Genomic DNA, 18090 nt, shown 5'->3' with positions numbered 1-18090 from the left:
TCTCCTAGCTGAGACATTGCTGATCCTCACAGCCAATTGGCTTGGAGATCAACGCTTTCCAGTGATACCAACAATAAGCAAGGCTTAACAACAAGACTGCACACACAGCCCACCAAGATGGACACCAAGTCTGTCCATCACAGGTAACTTGGTAGGCTATGCTACTGGGCTCTACCAGAACACCTAGCACACAAGACTATTCCATCAAATCAGGGAAACAACTAAAATGCAGAGAAGAGGCAGGACACAAAGGAAGGAGATGGAGGAAAAGAAAAGAATGGACATTGAGTTCAAAATTACAGTTAAAAGGTTTTTCAAGAATTTCCTTAAAAAGGCCAATAAAATAAATGAGACCTATGAGGATATAAAAAGGGATCAACTAGAAATAAAAAGGGATCAATTAGAAATAAAGAAAACATTGTCTGAAATAAAAAAATATTACACAGAGTCCTAAAAACAGACTGGAAGATCACAAGAATCAAGACAAAGATTTAGAACACAAAGAGCCAGAGGATACTCCTCCACAGAATCAAGAAAATAAGAGAATCCAGAAAGTTGAAGATAGTGTAAGAAACCTCTGGGACCATTTCAAGCAAACCAACATCAGAATTATGGGGGTCTCAGAAGAAGAGAGAGAGCAAGATACCGAAAGAATACTGGAAGAAATAGTGACAGAAAACTTCCCCCACCTGGGGAAAGAAATAGACTTACAAGTCCAGGAAGCTCGCAGAACCCCAAACAAAAGGAATCCAAGGAGGACCACACCAAGACACATCATAATAGAAATTCCAAGAGCAAAAGACAGAGAATATTAAAAGCAGCAAGAGAAAGGCAGGTAGTTACCTATAAAGGAGCACCCATACAATTGTCAGCTGATTTCTCAACAGAAACCATGCAGGCCAGAGGGGAATGGCAAGAAATATTCAAGGTGATGAATAGCAAGAACCTACAGCCAAAAACACTCTACCCAGCAAAGCTATCACTTAGAATCGAAGGCCAGATAAAAAGCTTCACAAATTAAAAAAAGCTAAAAGAGTTCATCACCACCAAACCAGAATTATATGAATTGCTGAAGGGGGTTCTCTATGAAGAAGAAGAAAATAAAGATAAAAATTATGAACAACAAATACGTTAACTATCAACAAGTGAAACTAAAACCCAAGGGAATTAAAAAACCTGATGAACAATATTAACTGGTGAATATAATAGAATCAGAGGTATGGAAGGGGAGTGGACTGACGATTCTAGGAGAAAAGGGGAGTAGGGGATATGGGAAGAGAATGAACAAAAACTGTGCACCTATGGATGAAGACAATGGGGGGTGGGGAAAGGGCAGAGGGTGGGGTGGGAACCTGGTGGAGGGGAGCAATTGAGGGGGAGGTGGAAAGAGGTACACATTTGTAATAATCTGAACAATAATGAGTTATTAAAAAAAACACAAAACTGTTTCCAACAATCTCCTTGGCCCACTGTGGCCAGGAAGCCCTCCGTGGCCTTTCCCCTCCCTCCCTCCTTCATCATTGTGTGCTGTTCTCGCTCCCTCCCCCGAAGGCCGTTGGCAGAGAGGCAGCACCAAGGCCTCATAAGAAGTGGAAAATGGACACTAAGCCTTTACAGTCAAGACAGAGCTGGCTTTCCAAATAAGTGACCTTACGGTAGGGCTCCTGCCATCGTCACAGGGGACCTGACCTGGGCGTAGGTGCTCTCCCTGCATGCTCCGCGGGGATGCCCGGCGGTGAGTCACACCTGCCCGTCTCCAGAGCATCCCCGGTGGAAGTGGGGGGACCCCCCACCCCCGGCCACTGCTCTGGCAGCCGCCAGCCCTGCTCCTGGGTTATCAGCTCTCCCTTCTTGGGAAGGGCTGCGGTGGAATTCTGGCAAGGGAGTAGGAAGTTGCTGCTGTAAACAGCTGACACTGAGGGCAGGCAGCAAGACTATAAGAACGGGAGGCGCCCGGGCTGGGCCGACGACGGCAGAACCGACTGGGCACAGAGGAGATGGTAAGTCCGCGTCTCTCTCCTGTGGGCGGGGGGCGCGCTGCAGGGGTTTGGGTTGGACGGGACAGGGGCCAGGTTAGGAAATGAGGGACAGCAGCAGCCACTGGGCTCTCTGTGGACTGGCCCTCTGAGTGTGTGAGCTGTTCAAAGCCCGCCAAAGCCTGACTCACCCTCCCAGCGCCCTCAGGAGCGGAGGTGATTCCCAGGGTCCCGTGCAGCCGCGATGCCGGGCTGAGCCGGGGTTTCACCGAAGGGGCATGGTTAGGTGTGGTGCTGTCTGCCCCTGGGCTCCTGGCCTCTGGCATCCAGGAGGGCCCACAGGGACTCCCTTCTCCACCCCGGGGCCCTTCTCCAGGGATGCTCTCCTCTCTGGGTGGAACGCAAGGCTGAGCAGGTGCCTGGGGCTCGCCTACGGCCGATGGGTTTCCCATCCCCTGCCTCCAGTTTCTGTCTCTGAGCCCCAGGCGTCTGCTGGGACTAGCGGGGGGAGGGGGGAGTGTCCACATGGTCTCCATCGCTGCCCTAAGTCTCAGTCCTGCCGGGGACTCAGTTTCCTCATCTGTGAAATGATTAAATAGTATTCTTCTCTGTCGGGTCAGGATGGGGATGAAGTGAGATGACGCTGAAAGCAAGCGCTGAGTCTGGCCCGTGGCTGCTGATAAATAAAGGTTCCCCATGGTCCTTAGGAGAAAGAGAATGCCTGGGTTTAGGGAGGCCTGGGTCCAGGGAAGATCCCAGGAGAAAGGCCTTAATTCACTAACATCCGCTGAGATAAGACACAGGGGGCTTTTACCCCAGCTCACCAGGGGTACCTCCCCCAGGCCCAGGGCTACAGCCTCTTCCCTGGGACACCTCGCACCTGATTCACCCACCTCCCTGCACAATCATAGCGTGCTTTGCTAATTCCTGTAATGAGGACGCTTTGATAATTCCTGTCATGAGGACTCTTTGGTGATTCGTGTGCCGAGGACTCTGTGTTGGGAGGGGGTAGAGAGCGATGAAGAGAAGAGGAAAGGGGTTCAGCCTGGCCTGAGGTTGAATCCGGATGGCATAAGCACGTGGCTCACTCTTGTCTTATCTTTGGCGTGTCCTAGGCTTCCTGAATTGGCCAACTTGAATGACTGAGCAGTCATCCCTCTCTTCCTTCTGCTCCCTTGGGGACCCTCCTCTGTGTCCGGGGGGTGCTCATCTATCGGGGCTTGGCGTTCTCTGGGATTCAGAGGAAAGAAGTCCTCTTCTCAGATAAATGAAGACATCCAAAGAAACACCACGCTCCTTGGAAAACCACAGGGGGGTCCCCAACCTCCATGCGGGGCCCAGGTGGAGAGCCCATCCCTATCGCCATCCGGGCTTTATGCTCAGAAACTCCTGTGGCGTCCTCCACCGAGACGGGGCCGCAGTGAAGTGCAGGGCCCTACGCCCTGGGATTGTTTTTAAGGTCACAAAGGCCAGACCTCTCTCTTCCTTCGCTCTTTAACACATTTGACTTTCAGGGATTCAGGAACCTCAAACCCTGCGTGTAATTTGGCTCAAGTTCAGAGAGTGGCTTCAACCAGCGCCTAGGAGCTGAGGAGAGAGGTTAGGGCTTAGCAGTGGGGCGTTCTCAGGCAGGTAGCGCTCGGAGGTGGAGCTCTTGACGGAAACATACAGGAAAATGGTGCTAATGTTAGCCAAGTTTCTAGAGGCTAAGGAGCAGGCCTGGATTCTCTTTCACTTACACATTTTTAAAATATGTTAAATATAAAATATATAGAATACATTAAAATATATTCGTTTTTTAGAGGGAGAGATAGAAACACCACTGAGAGAGAAACATCCATCAGCTGCCTCCTGCCCATCCCCTATTGGGGATGGAGCCCAAAACTGGGGCATGTGTCCTGACAGGGAATCGAACTGGCGACCACGGTGCATAAGACAATGCTCAACCACTGAGCCACACCAGCCGGGCTGGATTCTCTTCCATTTATACCTCGAACCACCTTAGGTCTGTGGCATCTAGTTCTTACTCTTCCTTCCGTTACTTGTTTTTCAAAACGCAGCTAAATGGCTCATATTTTCCTGGGCTGGCCACTGGCTGTTAGCATGTCCAGCTTCAGAGTTCTGTGAGCGGGAGCTTATCAATCCCTCCCGAGATCGCAAGGACTTTCTGTGTAACCGTCGGCGCTGAGAGAAGACCCCGGACCTCACCCTGGAGCAGGGTGGGGAACAGCTGGCTCAGGGACTCCCTTATAAAGTCCGGGAAATCATTGGGTCTGGCCCAGCCTAGGCATTAGGGATGAGTAATTAAATGTTTGACCAAAATAGCGGGCTAATGTTTAAGTTTTGTGTGGCCCTTGAGAGATGTTATCAATGTCCTCGTGGCCCTTGGCAGAGAAAGGTTCCCCACCCTGGCCCAGAGGGTAGGCACAGGGTAGTTTCATAGTTGGCACTCTGAGGAGTCTAACTTCTCTGACTGAAAGGCAAAACGGAAATTTTATGACATCAAATGCAAAACAACCCTTTATATTTGTGGTGAGATAACTCATTAGCCAACGGACTTTTTAAAAAAATTACATGTTACTTTCTTTTTAATGGCACTATTTCACACTGAGTAATGGCGACCAGTTGTCTAATTGAAATATATGCTTTAATTCCTAGTGTTGATGTCTTGGGTTTCCTCCTGTTTCTAGTTCTGATTTTCTGTTCAGCTTAGCGACCTCTTTTTTCCACTGTTTCATTTTGTACTTTTTATGTGGGGCTGCGACCATCCGTGTACCACCACCACCCTGAAACCTGGGGAGCTACTATCCCATCGGCTGGGAACCTGGACACTGCCGACAAGTCCTGCCTCCTCTGACCGCCACCTGTGCTCCCGTGAGCACTCCCGCTGGCCTGGCCCAGCAGGCCTGTCACTGTCACTGTCACCGCGGCCTGCTGCCTTTACAGCGCCCCCTCCTGCTCCCCATTCACCCCACACCATGGCCTGATGCAGCTGTTCAGGATGCTTCTCTGGCCATGGGAGTCCTTTGGCGATTGTCATTTCAGACTCACAAGCTCTGGCCCCTTCCTGTTTCAGCAGCAATCAGACTACACCACTCCCTCTCTGAAGCCCCGTCTCCCGGACCCGCCACCTCCAGCTTCTCATTGCACCAGAACAAAGTCTCATCCCTCTGTTTTGGTTCCTAGGGTGACACGTCACCAGCTTCATCTCACACCCTTCTCTCCCTTGCCCGTCCCGTGCCAGCCACACCGAGGACTTGTTGTTCTCCGAACTCTCCTCTCTTAACACCCTCCCAGAGCCTTCACATCGAGTTCCTTCGTCTTCACGGCGCTTCCTCCTGTGTCTCTGTGCTCTTGGCTGCGCGTCCCGTCTAATGTAACCGCCGGGCACTCTGTCACATGACCCCACCTTCACTCCCTCCCTGCCCCTTACAGCTGCCTCCTACTCGTCCTGTTCCCTCATTTGGCACTGCTGCATACTTGCTGATGTTTGTTTTATTGTCTGTCTTCCTCAATAGCCTTCATCACTACATTCCACAAGGACGGGAATCACTTCGGTTTTTGTCATCTTAACACCAGTGCCTTGAACAAAGGCTGACACTTAGTAAATCAGCAGTTACTGAGCGCGGTAGGAAAGAGCGCGGGAGGGGACAGGGAGCTGCCTGGCGTGGGAGGGAGGGCGTGGTGGGGGCAGCTCCTCGGAGGTGGTGGGTGGACTTGCAGAGTGGGGCACACACGGGAGGAGGGGTTGCTCCGGGCGTGAGGATGCAAAAAACGTACTGCACGTCCAGGAGACTACAAGACATTTTGCTGCAGAATCTGTTGGGGGGCGCAGGGGGAGGGGGGGCGTGTCAATGTAGGGGTAATATCAGGAGCTGAGACTAGACCTTCCACCTTTGTCACCTCCTGGCACCCATAAGCTAATTGCTGAAATTCTTAGCACACCAGGGTGGGTCAGGCGCTTTTCACGCGACTTCCCATTCCCCCTGGGTGCGGCATGCCAGTTCCTAAAGGGAGATTATTGCAAAACAATAGTGACAGTGTTTTCTCTACAATCACTTTACAAAACGTATTATCAAAGAACAACGCAAATAGCACGAAACAGTTGCTCGATACATTTGCGTCGAGTGAAGGGAGAAACGGCATGGCGTCGGCATGGAGTCCAGCCAGGGTGGGACTCAGAGGCAGAGCAGTGAGGAACAGGGAGTGGGGAGAGGGCTCGGCCACGCCCGTAGTGGACACGGGCAGGATGGCAGCCCAGCATCACCGCTCTGCATGGGAGTGCACACCGCCCTGAGAGGATGCTGTCTCTTTTCGTTGCAGGCTCGCTGCCCAAGCGCCACCTGGAACTGGAGGTCTCAGGGCCTGGTCTTCAGAGCCGCCCAGCTCCTCCGCCTCAGTGCCCTGCTCTCTGGTAACCTTCCAGCGAACCCTGCGCATGGCCCCGAGGGGTTAGGGTGACGTCTCCAAGTGGGAGAAGTTAGGGATGGGAGCCGGCTGGGGTGAGGATGGGGAGCTGTCTGAGCCCAGATTCCTGGAAGGAAAAATGTACCCACTGCAGGACAAGGACCGAGTTCCCCCTCCATCAGCACAGCAGGCCCAGGCCCACGCTACTCTGACAGACACACAATTTCTTTAAAAAAAATGTTTCCTTCTGTTACTGGGTCAAAGAAAAAGTTTATAGGATACAATATTAATAGATTCTTCTTTATGCCAATGCAGTTGTTTGTTTAAAAAATCAATTTATTTAAATTGATTTCAGAGAGAAAGGGAGAGGGAGAGAGAGAGAGATAGAAACATCAATGATGAGAGAGAACCATTGACCAGCTGCCTCCTGCACACCCCCCATTAGGGATCGAGCCCGCAACCCGGGCCTGTGCCCTGACCTGGAATCAAACCGTCACCTCCTGGTGCATAGGACCATGCTCACCATGCTAACAGACAGTTTTTAGTAAACATTATGGAAGAAGGCACTCACAAAGGCAGAATTCCCTGGAGCCGGTGGAAGTCATAATACAGCCCTGGCAATCGCAGAACAAAGTCTTATGGCAAAACAATCAGCAAAGGTGTCAGAGGGAAGGGACACTCAGCGCCTCCCACGGGCAGCGGCGGAGGCTGCGGAGGAAGAAGACTTTATAAACAGGAAAGGGAGCCGCTTCCAGGCCTGATTGCTGGGGGTCCGCCTCTCCCCACGGGCACGGCCTCCGCTTGCCGGGCTCTGCTGGCTGTGATGCTGCTGCACCGTCATGCCAGCCCCTCATACGCTGAAGGGCACATTCTTTATTTCATTTCACATCACCAAGAACCCTTTCAGAGGTCCTTACTTACTGACACGTGAGTAAGCAGAGATGGAGGAAGTAATTTATCAAAGAGAAACAGCCAGGAGCAGTGGGATGAGTGCAGAACTGCCTGCCACGGCTGCTGTCTAACCCGCCGCTGCCCCAGCCTGTGGGTGTCACGGCCAGAGCTTATGGAGCCTGTGAAGGCCCAAGCTCTTCGCTTGCTGTGAAGGAGCCAGAGCTCAAAAGAGACCCCGTCCGGAGTCACATTCCACAGGTGTGGACGGGTCATAGAAACAGACACTACGACAGGGAGGTGGAGGCGGAGTGGAGGCAGGGGGGCTGGAGGGAGAAACGCCACGCCTGCCTGGGGGTCACAGGAACCGGGGGAGAGGGCAGCAGGCACGGGGGACGGCAGCCTGGGCAGCAGGAAGAGCTGTGCCCAGGCCTGGCAGTGGACGTTCTGTTTGGCTAAGAAAGTAACTGTGGTGGGTGAGGACAGAACCAGCAGGCCGCATCTTAGTTCCCATGGGAACAGCTGGGACCTATAGATCCGAGGCCGCCACCCAGACCTTTCAGGTGTCATTTAATGTAAACCTGGCAAGTGACTTGCCATGCCCCCTCCCCTCACAAAAGGAGGCGATTAGATGACTTCTAAGGTCCCTTCCGGTTCTGGTATCTTATGACCCCAAGAGGGCATTTTCCTATTGTGGCTTCATGCTCACTTTTTTTTTTTTTTTTTTTAATATATTTTATTGAGTTTTTACAGTGAGGAAGGGAGAGGGATAGAGAGCTAGAAACATCTAAGAGAGAGACATCGACCAGCTGCCTCCTGCACACCCCCCACCAGGGATGTGCCTATAGCCAATGTACATGCCCTTGACTGGAATCGAACCTGGGACCCCTCAGTCCACAGACCAACGCTCTATCCACTGAGCCAAACCGGTTTCGGCTTCATGCTCACTTTTAAGTGAGAGACGGAACCCACCCTTTCCCTAGAACAACCAGGTTGGACATAAAGGGTCATGTTCGGGGCACTGGTCCTCCGGTCAGAAACTCCTCCAGCTCCAGGGAACCATGCTCGCGCTCAGGCCCCTCCGGCTAGAAACACCGACTCACCGGCCCTCCCCCTCCTTCCCCAGAGCTGATGAGCCAGACAGGAGTGGCCGCGTGGACCTATCACATCGGCGCCAAGGCCTACCCGTGGGACGCCTCCCGGAGGTTCTGCCAGAAGTACTTCACCGACCTGGTGGCCATCCAGAACAGAGAGGAGATCGCGTACCTCAACGACGCCATCCCGTACTACAGCCACTACTACTGGATCGGGATCCGGAAGATCAACGGCAGGTGGACCTGGGTGGGGACCAACAAGACGCTCACCCCGGAGGCGGAGAACTGGGCGGAGCACGAGCCCAACAACAAGAAGAACAACCAGGACTGCGTGGAGATCTACATCAAGAGCCCGTCGGCGCCCGGCAGGTGGAATGACGAGCCGTGCCTGCGGAGGAAGCGGCCGCTGTGCTACACAGGTAGGTCTTCGCTGCTCCCAATCTGTCTGTTTCATAGAAATGCCGATGCAGCCACTGGGTCGGTACCCTGGAGTCAGAGTCAGGGACAGGAAACAGAGTAGACGGCCAATCAAGCAGCAGCACCGAGCACCTGGGAGAATCGGAGATCCGGGTGAGAGAGAACTGGACTTCTGAAACCAGAAGGGAGTCTGACTCTCACCTGGCCCACCCTTCTCGTTGTGTGGCTGCTGGACCAGGCTCCCAGGAAGCTGTAGGCTCTGCAGCGCAGGCTGGAGCTTTTGCACTCTGGGCCCCAGTGGGAGAGAGAGTGTAAGAGAGAGGGAACTCGGCCCTGCCCCTAGAGACACGGCTGGACATCAGTACGTTCCTGCACGGTTATTCACTCACGTGCCATGAGGCCATTTCTTGTCCATGGCATTTAGTCCTCACGAGACTCTTCAATGCACCCCCCCCCCCATCCCTCTCGTTGGCTGATGAAAGGCCCGGAGCCATGAACCCAAGGACCTGCCCCAGCTTCTAAGCCCCGATGCCGGAGCCGGCTTGAAACTCATGCTGACTTCAGGGCAGTTGTTTTAGCCGCATAGGCGCCCACTGTCTGCTCTGCATTCTCTCGAGACAATCCGAGAACATGACCCAGGTGACAGGCGCTTTATGGGTTCCCCTCAGTGACAGCATGTCTCCAGGCGGGCGGGCTTTGATGGGTGGGGACCAGGAAAGAGGTGATGGATGGTGAGATCCTGGGAGCATATATGGTTCTCACTCTCCTACCTCCAGGCTAAGCAGACATGCACCACAGCTTGGTCTTCTCCAAACTATGTGCCCAGTGCTAGGACTGGCTCCATCTTTCTGGGATGGCTGCCCTCTGGAGGGGCCCTCCTGCCCTGGCACCTGGGCACATGGGAGGGAGTGCCTACCGAAGGGGCCCACAGCCCGGAACAGGAGAGCTGGGGGCATTCTGAAGCTACTCCCGTAATAAGCCGTCTTACAGATGCCACACTGTGCTGAGTGTTCCTCATTTTTTTAGATTATAAACACCTCCTCCTAGACGCCCTTAGCGATAGGAACAGAATACACAGTCTAGAATATTCCTTCCACTTTTTCCCTCTCCTCACCCACGCCTCCTTGCTGAGGGAAAATGTATCCATAAATGCTTTGTTCTGTAGTCAGGCCCCATGTTATAAATAGTTTAATGGTTACTAAATAAATTCATTAGTTAACAAGCCTGTTTTTCAAAGGCCAGGACGGACATTGCAGAATAGTCCTCATGCACCCGCTCCCCCAGTCTGTCCCTGCTGCCAGGGAGCTTACTGTCCCCAGAGGTCCCCGCCCGCGACTGCCGCTGTATGTTCCAATATGCCACGGCTCCCACTCCCCTCCCAACCGTCAGCACGCATCCTGCAAGGCCGTCTTCTCCAGTAAAGGGTGCAAACAATTACTGGACTGGAAAGAGGTCGCAAATTACTGGCACGAGTGCTGCCACCCCTGTGCCCTGCAGCACTGGTGGACATCCCTGACTGGCACCATTTCACCCGAGTGCAGTTGACTTCCATCCCACTACCACGGGAGGGCATTTTGCCATTGTAGTGAAGAGGGTGTAGGGAACCATCCGCTCCCTGTAGGAGGTGGACGAGGAACAGATAAGCATACAGCAACAATAAATTACCTTTGAAGCATTCCATAAATGTCAGGATTTGTCAGACCTCAGAACAGGCTTGCAAAAAAAGATTGAGTCATTGAATTGTTGTTCATGTCTTTCCTGGAGTGCCCAAGGAGCAGACAAGTTACTATCTGGATGGAACCCTGGAGTGGAGTAGATATGGAACAGTGCTGGTTTCTCGTCCCTAGCACTCAGAGAGCCTGGGCAGCCACAGTCAGAGCAAAGCTGTGTGCTGAGCACCGGGTGGCAGGCATTGCTCCTGCGAGGCCCCGATGGGCAGGAGGCAGGGCGAGGACCACGCCTCCTCTACCAGCTCCTGCTGCCTCCTGCGCCTTCTCTTTGCTTTGAACCCTTGCCGGTGCCTCCGTGCAGCGTCACCGAGCTCTCTGGTTGTCATGGGAACTCCTGCATGGCTCCGGGACTCGGAGCATCTCAGAGTCGAGCGGAAACATAGAGATCACCTCGCATAGCCCTCTAGGTGACCCATGTATGGGTTTCCTCTCGTGGTGGAGCCCAAAGTGGACCGACGTGGGGCCGGGGCTCAGTGCACAGGAAACACCACCAGAAAGCAGTCTGGCCACAGACCTTGCCCAGCTATGACCTCATAATAAAACAGGAATGAAAACATTCTCAGCCCCCGGTGGCATCAGTTATAACAGGAACCCTCCGGCTACCGCGCAGGCGCACCCCTCACAGAGCCTCCTGCAGGAAAGCCACGCTGGCCCTTCTCCGTCTGCCACCCGGGCACAGACTCGGTGAGGAGGCCAGCGGGTCAGCCACTCTGCAGCGCCCATTCCCGGCAGTTAGACCTGCGAAACAGCTGCTCATAAAGCTGTCTGTCTGCCCTTTACCGGGAGCAGGCCTGCACGCCTCCCGTGGCTCCTCAGTTCTGTCACCACATGGTTCTGGGCAGAGATTTGAGATGGGCAAAGGTGGAAGAGATGGGCAGCTTGGGCTCCGAGCAGGACCTTCCTGAGGTCACAGGAAGGTCACTGGTAGGCAGCAGAGCCAGGACTGAGGTCATACTTGTGACTCCACGTGGTTCCCAGCCTCCGTGCCGGGACACCTGTCACAGGTCCCGGATGAGCACGGCACTCTGAGTGCCGCTGGCTGGGAAGCCACAAGCTGCTCGGTAGCACAGGGAGGAGCTTCTGTGTACCCTTCTCTCTGTGGTTCCCTCCCTTTGTCACCGTGTCCACACAAAGTGCAGCCTGTGCTGGAGCCATGGGGCTCCCTCCCCAGGAAACGGGCTGCTCTCCCGGGGCCCGTGGCGTGGCCAGCACAGTCTCACCCGAGAGGCTGTGGCTGGAACAAGGATCTGCTTTTCCCCACACTCTGCCCCTCTGTCCCTGCAGCCTCCTGCCAGGACGCGTCCTGCAGCCAGCAGGGGGAGTGTGTGGAAACCATCGGGAACTACACCTGCTCCTGCCACCCTGGGTTCTACGGACCAGAATGTGAATACGGTGAGGCCCCGTTTTACCCACATCGGGGTCCTGGGCTTGTGCTTTCTCTACCACCTGTCCTTCCACCTGACTCAAGCTCCCTGAGACACACACTCTGGGTCAAAAACACTGTATCCATAGGGAGAACATCCTATATAATAAAAGCCTAATATGCCAAGTGTTCAGTTGTCCAGTTGGCCATTCAACCAATCAAAGCATACTATGCTGAGGCTGCTCAACCACTCGCTATGATGTGCACTGACCACAGGGGCAGATATTTCCACCTGTAGGTTAGCTTGCTGCTGTGGTCCAGCTGATGGGGACTGAGCTAGATGGGCTGGACACACCCTAGAGCACTCCCACGGTTCCTCCCTGGCTAGCCAACCTTCCGCATCTCTCCCTGCCCCGATGGCGCACCAGGTCCCTCGGCCTGGCCTGTGCCCTCTAACAACCTGGGACCCCTTGGGAGATGTCGGAAAGCTGGTTTCAGCCTGATCCCACAGGCCAGGCCGAGGGACCCTATTGGTGCACCAATTTGTGCACCAAGCCTATAGTTTGTCATAAAATCTCAAAAGGTAAAAGGGAAGCAAAACAAAGGCCAAGAGTGTAGAGTGAGTATTCCCTACACCGAGGAGCACCAGGCAGGGTGAGGAGCCGGGGCACTGGGGGAGAGGGCTGTGCAGACCGCTCCGGCTCTCTGCAAGCCTGGCCTCGCCATTAGCCTGTGATGGAAACCTGGACTTTTGTCCCCACAGTGAGGGCGTGCGGAGGCCTGGAGCTCCCTCCTCGTGTGCTCATGGACTGCAGCCACCCCCTGGGCAGCTTCTCCTTCAGCTCCCGGTGCAGCTTCCACTGCGCCGAAGGCTACGCACTGGACGGGCCCCGCGAGCTGATGTGCTTGGCCTCGGGAACCTGGACGGATCAGCCCCCGCAGTGTGTAGGTGCGTGGACCCCATTGCTCCCTTCCTCACGGACTCCGGGAACCTCCAGAGGAGGGGGAGGAGCGCGTCTGGCAGAGAGTGAGGCCTGCGGTGGATGTGGGGCGCTGGTTGGGGTGTCACCCGTCGACCATGGTTTTCTTGGCTTGTGTCTGTCCAGTGAGATATTCAGCTTAAGTCCGGGTTCTCAGGAAAAAGCACTACCCAGGGCCCTGTCTCCTGTTGTTAACTGCAAAGTGGACAGAGTATAAGAAGGAGGACGTGGGGGCGAGTGTTATTAAGCTGGTCATTTTGATTTGCTTCTCTAAAATAAAATAAAAATGGGAAAGTTAGGGTGTCTGGCTCTTTCCACATAGCTAAGCCCCCAGTCCCTGCTCTGCCTACCGCACACCCGCCACCTGGGGAGACAGTTCTGTGACAACCAAGAGGAAATCTCAGCCCATGGTGAGGGTGGTCTTGACTCTGAGAAAGACCCGGGCACGCAGGCCCAGCTGGAGACGAAACCGCCTGGGGAGGGGTGCGGGGGGGGGGGGGGGGACGGGCATGAGGAAGCCCGTCTCTCAGATTCGAGGCCTCCGGGCTTGACTGCGCTCAGGGCCCCGGCGGCTGCACTGGGCGGCTGAGGTCTGATGGGACGGCTTCCTGTGTCCGGAGGCACCGCCCCCTCAAGACTCCTTCACGGGGTGGATGATAGAGTCAGCAGTAAGCTGTGCACCCCAGCTTTCCCTGAAAGTCCAGCCTGCTCTGTTTCCTCTTCCACAAGTAACGCCAGCAAGTATTTCAAGGGCACCTTGATGCACCCACACTGCCTGGCTCTGAGCTACACGAGGAAGGACAGACTCCGGCCTCGGGGGCAGCGCTCCGAGGGGCAGGGTTACCGTCCTGGGCGAACAGCAGGACCAGGGGCTGTGGGGGCAGAGAGGTTCCTAAGGGAAGTGAAGTCTCGTCTGAGACCTGAGGGGCAGGTGAGCGGCCCAGGCAAGGAGGCCAGGCCGGTGTCCTGGGCAGGTTCCCCCTGGGAAGTGAGGCCTGAGCTGCTGAATATCCTGGCCACCTGGGGGGAAGGTGCGGCGTCTCCAGAGGGCTCGTCTGAGCAAAACCTCCGTGAGCAGCTTCAGACCTGACGCTCTCCCTCCAGCCATCGCGTGCGAGCCCCCGGAGCGCCCGGCCCACGGGAGCGTGGACTGCCCCCCGTCCTCCGGGGCGCTGCCCTACAACGCCACCTGCCACTTCCGCTGCGCCGAGGGCTTCGAGCTGCAGGGAGCGGACACCGTCCGGTGTGCCGACGGGGGGCGGTGGACGGCGCCGGCCCCGCTTTGTCAAGGTACGGAGACATCGCAGCCTCCCTCTGTGTCCCTCAGCCTCTTCAAGGCTCAGCATCTGCTGTTAGCACTGCACTGTCATTCATTTATTCGCAAAGAACCTACTAGGTGCCGAGTCCGCTGTGCTGGACGCTAGGGAGGAAATGGGAGCAAATCCAGACTCGTGGCTTGGTCATCACCTCATATTGTAAGAAAGGCCGGGCTGCGTTGATGGACACGTGTGAGTGGGTGGGTGAGGGTGAAGGAGACGGAGCTGGGAGGCAGGGGTGGTGCCTGAGGTAGGGCATGGGGAGGCAGAAGAATAATGGATGAAGCGTTCAGTCTAGTTTGGTCATTTCCTGCCAATGAGCTTTGGTCTCTCTGAGGCTCAGCTTTGGTCTCTCCGAGGCTCAGCTTTGGTCTCTCCGAGGCTCAGCTTTGGTCTCTCTGAGGCTCAGCTTTGGTCTCTCCGAGGCTCAGCTTTGGTCTCTCCGAGGCTCAGCTTTGGTCTCTCTGAGGCTCAGCTTTGGTCTCTCCGAGGCTCAGCATCCTCAGTCACATGTGCTGCTCTCTGCCTGGCCTGCCTGCTGCAGCAGTGGCCGAGTTAGTGTCGGTGAAGCAAGCTTAAAGCTGCTGAGAGCTTTACCAGGGTGGGTGCTGGGAGCTCGGGGCCATTTATGTCAATCCCTGAGCCTGACTTAGAAACAGGCAGTGGTTTGAAATCAGTGCCTTCAAAAGAGGTTCGCACACCCATGTCCACAGCGCGTTATTCATTATAGTTAAAATGTGGAAGCCACCCACGTGCCCACCAGCAGAGGAATAGATAACAAAATGTGGCATAAACACGCAATGGGATATTATCCACCCTCCAAAAGGAGGAGATGCTGACATATGCCACACCGTGAACAAGCCTCAAGGACACTGCGCTGAGAGAGAAGCCGGCCACAGGAGGACAGATATGTGTGTGTCCACTGTACGAGGTCCTAGGGCAGTCAGCGTCATGGGCACACAGGCGGAGTGGTTGTTGCCAGGGGCGGGGCCAGGGGCCGTGGACAGTTCCTAGGTGACGGGTGTGGAGTTTCAGTTCACGGGGACGAGAATCGTTGAGGAGATGGTGGTGGTGGTTACGGTCTGTGGAATGTGCTCAGTACCGCTGAGCCGCACATGTAAAAACGGTGACGTGGTAAAGGGTCAACTTTATTTTATGTGTATTTTACCACAAGGAGAAAAGTGAAAGAAAAAGAGGCCATGGGGTGGGGAGGTGGGAGAGATGGCCGAGTACGGTGATGGGGTTGCAGGAGAGTCATGGGGTGCATTGCAGGCAAAGACATGGGAGCCCTGGACTCGCTCCTGTTTCAGCGATTGCGGGAGGTACCCCTGTCTCTAAGCGGAAACATCCAGAAGAGACAGCTGCGTGTTTATTCTCTCCGCCACTGAGCTCCCAGTGTCTCTGCCCAGACAGTTCGGTTTGCGTCTGGTGCAGAGCGTGATGGCATGACTGCTGCCCGTTACGGCTGCCGCCACGGCTATGCCTGCTCCTACTAGTCACACCCAGGCGTCGTGCAGGGAGCTCACTAGTCTAACGCCCCGGGGTAGTTAGGTGCTTGTCCCGGCTGCACAGTGAGATGCGGCCTCTGTAGCGTCCACGTGTTCTCTCCGTCTGACCATCTGCGTCCTGTGACTGAGACCATGGAGCAGGGGGCATGCCACTTACACTCTGCTTCTTCACCGAACATCACTCTGTTAGCACCTCCGTCTCTGTTCCAGGGGAAACACACCCTCTGTGGTGACCTCCATGTTCCTCCCCCGGACCCACCACATTCATTTTCTTTCTTTCTTTCTCTTTCTTCCTTTCTTTCTTTCTTCCTTTCTTTCTTTCTTTCTTTCTTTCTTTCTTTCTTTCTTTCTTTCTTTCTTTCTTTCTTTCTTTTTTAAAATATATTTTATTGATTTTTTACAGAGAGGGAGAGGGATAGTTAAAAACATCGATGAAAGAGAAACATCGATCAGCTGCCTCCTGCACACCCCCAACTGGGGATGTGCCCACAACCAAGGTACATGCCCTTGACCAGAAAAAAACCCGGGACCCTTTGGTTCACAGGCCGACATTCTATCCACTGAGCCAAACTGGTTTCGGCCACCATTCATGTTCAGCTTCTGATCGGTGGCGTTTATCTTTTTGTTTTATCAGTATGTTGCCCTCTTAGCTAAGGCCATGCTAAACCACTCTATGAACTGAGGTCTCGATGGGCATGTGGATTGCACACTTAGCATAGACCCTTGAGCCCAAAGGTAAGAGATCCTGAAACATACAGATAGGTATTGCTCAGCCGGTTCACAAGGGCCCTGCCTCCTCCTCAGCCCCCTCGCAAGGAAAGGGCACTTCCTCGCTCCCCAGGGTAAGTGCGGCCCATTCAGAGCTCCTGTTCTTGGCAGGAACGTGGCTAAGGGGCGGGAGCACGAGAATGTGTATACTGCTGTTTCACTCCCTCCCTCCCTCACCCCCTTCCTCCCTCACCCTCAGCGCTGCGGTGCCAGGATCTTCCGGCTCCAAACCAGGCCCGGGTGGAGTGCGTCCACCCCTTTGGCACCTTGGGGTTCCAGTCCACCTGCAGCTTCACCTGTGCCGAAGGCTTCCTCCTGGTCGGGGCACGCGAGCTGCGGTGCCTGGCCACCGGGACCTGGAGCGCCACGCCCCCCGAGTGCCGAGGTAGGAGGCCTTCCCACTGTTGGTGTTGTGGGGTTGAACCCTGGGTTCAAAGTAAGACCACCAGAGGCTGCTAATTGATTAAAGAAAAGCAGGCAAAGATTTATTGAACTGGCCAGGACGGCCTGGAGAGCACCACACGCATGTGCAGTCCACATGGCTGCACTGTTCCAGGTGTAGGCAGTCCTTTAAAAGGTCTAAACCACAAGAATTTTCCTTTCTTCTAAATTCTAAATGCTAAATACTGGGAACAGCCGGCAGGGTCGATCCCAGCCACATCCTGCTGGACGTAGGAATGTGGCCCTATCTTGCAAAAGCAGATAGTACAGATGCAGAACTGAGCGGTTAATCTCTAAAGGTTATCTACAGTTTCTACTCCTGGAGCTACTGAGTCAGTGGGAATCAATCTCCTGTGGTCCTGGTCCACAGGCACAGGGAAATTGCCTTAGCCTCCAGGTCTCAATCTGGAAGCTGAGGCAATTACCCTATGTTTAAGCAAGTGCAGAAGCCAGAATAGCAGGGTTAAAATTCAAACAGCAGCCTTTACCCAAGTATGGTTGCTGCCATACTTCACTTGGCATGATGGATATTCTAGAGGCAGTAACTGTTTGGCAGCAGAAAGGTGAAATGGACTGGAAAACACATGAACCTGCTAACTCAGAGGGCAGGTGCCGTGAGGGGCCTGGGCAGGAGCACAGGGCAGGCCGCTGGGCTGTGGGCGATGGGATGGTGGGCGATGGGATGTCCCTGCCTGTAGTGACCAGGGCTTTCAGGAGGACTTGAGGCTGGAACCCGGGACCAGGTGAACTGTGTTCACTGGGCTAACGCCAGCATCTGGGGGGAAGCAGGAGGCCACAAGCAGCCGAAGCTGCTGCATGGGCACCTACCTCAGGATGCATGGGGTCTCCTGGTGGCCAGGGGCCAGGAGAGTGGGGGAGAGTCACAGGTCATATCAGGGTGGAGCAGGGAGGGGCAGACTATGCCGGTGCTGGCTGCAACCCCTTCCAGTCTGTCAGATTGCAGGGATGTGCGTAGGATAAGGCACAGACAAAAAGAGGAAGAAACTGGTCTATAGACGCGAGGTTATGCAATTCTCAGCAGGAAAAGTGCACACTCAGCCTCACAGGCCACCTGCGCGGGGCCTGACTTGAGAGGAAGCCATGGTGCCTGTCCCTGTGTGACACACCGCGGGGTGAGGCCTGGGTGTTTGGGACCTGAAGCGCAGATGGATGCTTTTCACACTCCCCTGTTCTTTTTCACA

General features: G+C 54.7%; 1 protein-coding gene across 2 annotated transcripts in view; it reads left to right on the top strand.

The window, feature by feature from the left end:
• Window positions 1–1853: 1853 nt before the first annotated feature.
• Window positions 1854–18090, top strand: part of LOC118721753 (selectin P) — a 32835-nt gene continuing 16598 nt past the window's right edge. For both annotated transcript variants that reach the window (XM_045582956.1, XM_045582955.1), the window contains exons 1-7: window positions 1854–2000; window positions 6300–6390; window positions 8398–8784; window positions 11797–11904; window positions 12639–12824; window positions 13960–14145; window positions 16647–16832. In XM_045582956.1, the coding sequence (XP_045438912.1) occupies window positions 1998–2000; window positions 6300–6390; window positions 8398–8784; window positions 11797–11904; window positions 12639–12824; window positions 13960–14145; window positions 16647–16832 (1147 nt within the window). In that variant the 5' untranslated portion in view covers window positions 1854–1997. The remainder of the gene's footprint in view (window positions 2001–6299; window positions 6391–8397; window positions 8785–11796; window positions 11905–12638; window positions 12825–13959; window positions 14146–16646; window positions 16833–18090) is intronic.

Source organism: Pipistrellus kuhlii, unplaced genomic scaffold, assembly GCF_014108245.1.
Source record: "Pipistrellus kuhlii isolate mPipKuh1 unplaced genomic scaffold, mPipKuh1.p scaffold_m20_p_18, whole genome shotgun sequence".
NCBI classification, from domain to species: domain Eukaryota; kingdom Metazoa; phylum Chordata; class Mammalia; order Chiroptera; family Vespertilionidae; genus Pipistrellus; species Pipistrellus kuhlii.
This window is presented reverse-complemented; position numbering and strand designations above follow the sequence as displayed.